At 38.5% G+C, this 3380-nt stretch overlaps 1 protein-coding gene across 1 annotated transcript in view; it reads right to left on the bottom strand.

Annotated features, from left to right (window-relative positions):
• Nucleotides 1–1196: 1196 nt before the first annotated feature.
• Nucleotides 1197–3380, bottom strand: part of LOC100947007 (S-adenosylmethionine decarboxylase proenzyme-like) — a 3756-nt gene continuing 1572 nt past the window's right edge. The window contains exon 2 of the mRNA XM_023510859.1: nt 1197–1203. Within this exon, the coding sequence (XP_023366627.1) occupies nt 1197–1203 (7 nt within the window). The remainder of the gene's footprint in view (nt 1204–3380) is intronic.

The following is a 3380-nucleotide window of genomic DNA, read 5'->3' as shown; positions in this document are numbered from 1 at the left end:
CAGCTCACAGCAACCTCCAACTCCTGGGCTTAGGCAATTCTTTTGCCTCAGCCTCCTGAGTAGCTGGGACTACAGGCGCCTGCCACAACGCCCGGCTATTCTTTTGTTGCAGTTTGGCTGTGGCCAGGTTTGAACCCACCACCCTCAGTATGAGGCCAGTGGAGGCCAGTGCCCTACCCACTGAGCCACAGGCACTGCCCCTGTTTTATTATTCATATGAAAGTGTGGGTGATTATATTTTGGTTTCATAATAGTACTGAGTACACTGGATACTTTTTCTTCCATTCTTGAGATACTTTACTAAGAAGAGTATGTTCCAGCTCTATCCATGTAAACCCAAAAGATGTAAAGTCTCTTTTTTATGGCTATGTAATATTCCATGGTATACATATACCACAATTTGTTAACCCCATTCATGGGTCGATGGGTACCTGGGCTGCTTCTATGACTTGGCAATTATAAATTGGGCTGCAATAAACATTCTGGTGCAAATATCATTGTTGTAAAATGATTTTTGGTCTTCTGGATATATACCTAGTAGTGGAATTGTAGGATCAAATGGCAGGTCTACTTTTAGTTCCCTATGTGTTCTCCAAACTTCTTTCCAAAAGGGACGTATTAGCTTGCATTCCCAGTAGCAGTGAAGTGTCCCCTTCTCTCCACATCATGCCAACTTCTGTAGTTTTGGAATTTTATTATGTGGGCTAATCTTACTGGGGTTAGATAATATCTCAAAGTGGTTTTAATTTGTATTTCCCTGATGATTAAAGATGAGCATCTTTTCATGTGTTCGTAGGCCATGTGCCTTTCTTCTTCAGAGAAGCTTCTGTTCAAGTCTCTTGCCCACAGTGGGGATCATTTGTTCTTTTTCTTTGTTTTAGAGATAGTCTCAGTCTGTCACCCTGGGTAGAGCATTGTGCTGTCACAGCTCACAGCAACTTCAAACTCTTGGGCTTAAGTGATTCTCTCTCTTTTTTTTTAATGTCACTAGACAATTAAACTTTTATTGAAGCTTAAATTGTGGTACAGGAATATATTTCAACTGATTTAAGTCCAACACCAATGAAGGGAAAAATTATGGCACGAAAACTTTCCCTCCTCTATCATACTAAGATTAATTTAGATTACTATTCAATCTAGTTTTCTCTTTTCTAGGCTTTGTTCCACACAAATCTGCAGGTTTTCAATTAGAATTCCTAAAATCTATTAGGAGAAAAAAATCAGATCTCAAGTCAACAATCAGATCTACTGGGATACTGTTCAAGAACAAAATCACTTTGAGCATTGGTCCTCAAAACAGAACACCCAAAAACATTAGGTGCTATGCTCATTAGAATCAAACTGATCACACTGACTGAAAACTTCCTCAGTGAAACTTTCGATCAACATGCTTAAAATAAATCTAAAGTGTTCCATACCACTTGATTTCAAACCAAGTAGATTTTATGTTTAGAAACACTAAAAAATGGTGTTTCCTTTACAAATACGGAAGGAACAAAACATCACTGTATCAATCCAGTAACTATCAAAATATAGTGAGAAGAAATATAAAATTTAGTCAACTTTGCTGTTCGCTTAGTTGCTTACATCCCACAGTATTTGCAAATATAGTTAAAAGATGCCGACTCTTGAAAGCCTCTATTTTAGTCATTTCCCACTGAATATTTTAGAATCTAGCATGTTTTATTATTTATTCACTCATTCATATATTCTGCTTCATGGTGTTTATCTGAATAACCTGGATGATTCTCATTCTAGGCAGTTGCGCATTTGATCCTGTGAATTCCATGGTAACAGAGAACACAGGAAGTCAGAGCACTCACATGCATCACAAAGTCATAGAACTTGAAGTCACAAGATGAAACAGACATTGATTTTGCTTTGAACCAAAGTTTACAGTATATTGTTAGTGGAAATGGCTGCTAAAGTAAAATGATCCAAACTGACCTGACTTACTGAATCTAGTATAAACTTTATGCTAAACTTTCTTGGTAATCATCTTAGTAATAAAAACCCCTTGATTTACTACTTAGCAAGTAAGGGCTAATCTCATTTCCTGACAAGTACAGAATTATATATGATTTCCACAGTTCACCCAATACACCCTAATCTCCACCTATAATTCTCTATGGGTCTTCCTTGCTGATCAGCACCAGAGAATTTTATTTTTGTGACTGTCACCCAAAAGAATCCATACCAATAAAAAGGAGGCCAAATTCCCATGCTCTTAAAAGAAAATTAAGCCCAGGGACTATCTCCCCTTTTCCTCACCTGGGGTATAAGATTTGTATATAAACCTACAGTGTTGACAGTGTATTGCTTTATTTGGAGGGCTTGGGGGAGACACCATGGTAAGGGAAGAAATCAATTATAGGAATATAAGTGCACAGTCAATTTTTTTTTTTTGAGACAGAGCCTCAAGCTGCTCCCCTGGGTAGAGTGCTGTGGCATCACAGCTCACAGCAACCTCCAACTCCTGGGCTCAACTGAGTCTCCTGCCTCCGCCTCCCAAGTAGCTGGGACCACAGGCACCTGCTACAACGGCTGGCTATTTTTTTTTGGTTGCAGCCATCACTGTTGTTTGGTGGGCCTGGGCTGGATTCAAACCTGCCACCTTAGGTGTATGTGGCTGGTGCCTTAGCCAATTGAGCCACAGGCACCGAGCTGACAATTTTTAAATAGTAATACGCAAAATAAGTAACTGGAATAATTTTTAAATGGTAATATGCAAAATAAGTAACTAGCATCATTTTAAGAGGACTCAACTTGTGGAAGAAAAACTTTAATAACTGCTGTTGCAAAAAACAACTGTATGAAGTAGAAATTGTCCCAGTAACGTTAGTAAAGAATAAGTTCTAGAAAGTGGAGGTAACTGGATGTAAAATTCTGGCAGCAATTTAAAAGAATAGCCCCAGATGGTTAGGCAGAGGCCAACACCCAATGAGGATGAAAGCCTTGTCTGTGGGGAATTTTGGAGGATACCTGGAGAAATATTACACTGGGCATAAACCAAATTGAATTGTTTTCACAAGTGTTGTAAAGTTTTATATAGTAAAAGGTTTTTTCTACATGCACTTCAATTTCACAGCAAGAGTGGCATAGAATATCTAAACATAGAAGAGAGCATTCATGCAAGATATCTAACTCTTTGATATAATAATGCATATAATTCAAAATGATTACACTATCATCACATCTAGGGCTTTCTACAACTATAAGGTGGTGGTTATGTAAAGCATGGACCCCAGTATTAACATCTAGAAAGCAGCCACCACCTTCTACATGTGTTCTCTTTTTGCGTTTTTTTCTTCATTTTTCTTTTGAGACACAGCCTCAAGCTGTCCCCCTGGGTAGAGTGCTATGGCATCACAGCTCACAGC

Source organism: Otolemur garnettii, unplaced genomic scaffold (genome assembly GCF_000181295.1).
Source record: "Otolemur garnettii isolate 467f Iridium unplaced genomic scaffold, OtoGar3 scaffold00017, whole genome shotgun sequence".
Lineage (NCBI taxonomy): Eukaryota > Metazoa > Chordata > Mammalia > Primates > Galagidae > Otolemur > Otolemur garnettii.
Note: the sequence above shows the minus strand (reverse complement) of the source record. Positions and strands in the feature narration are given on the sequence as shown.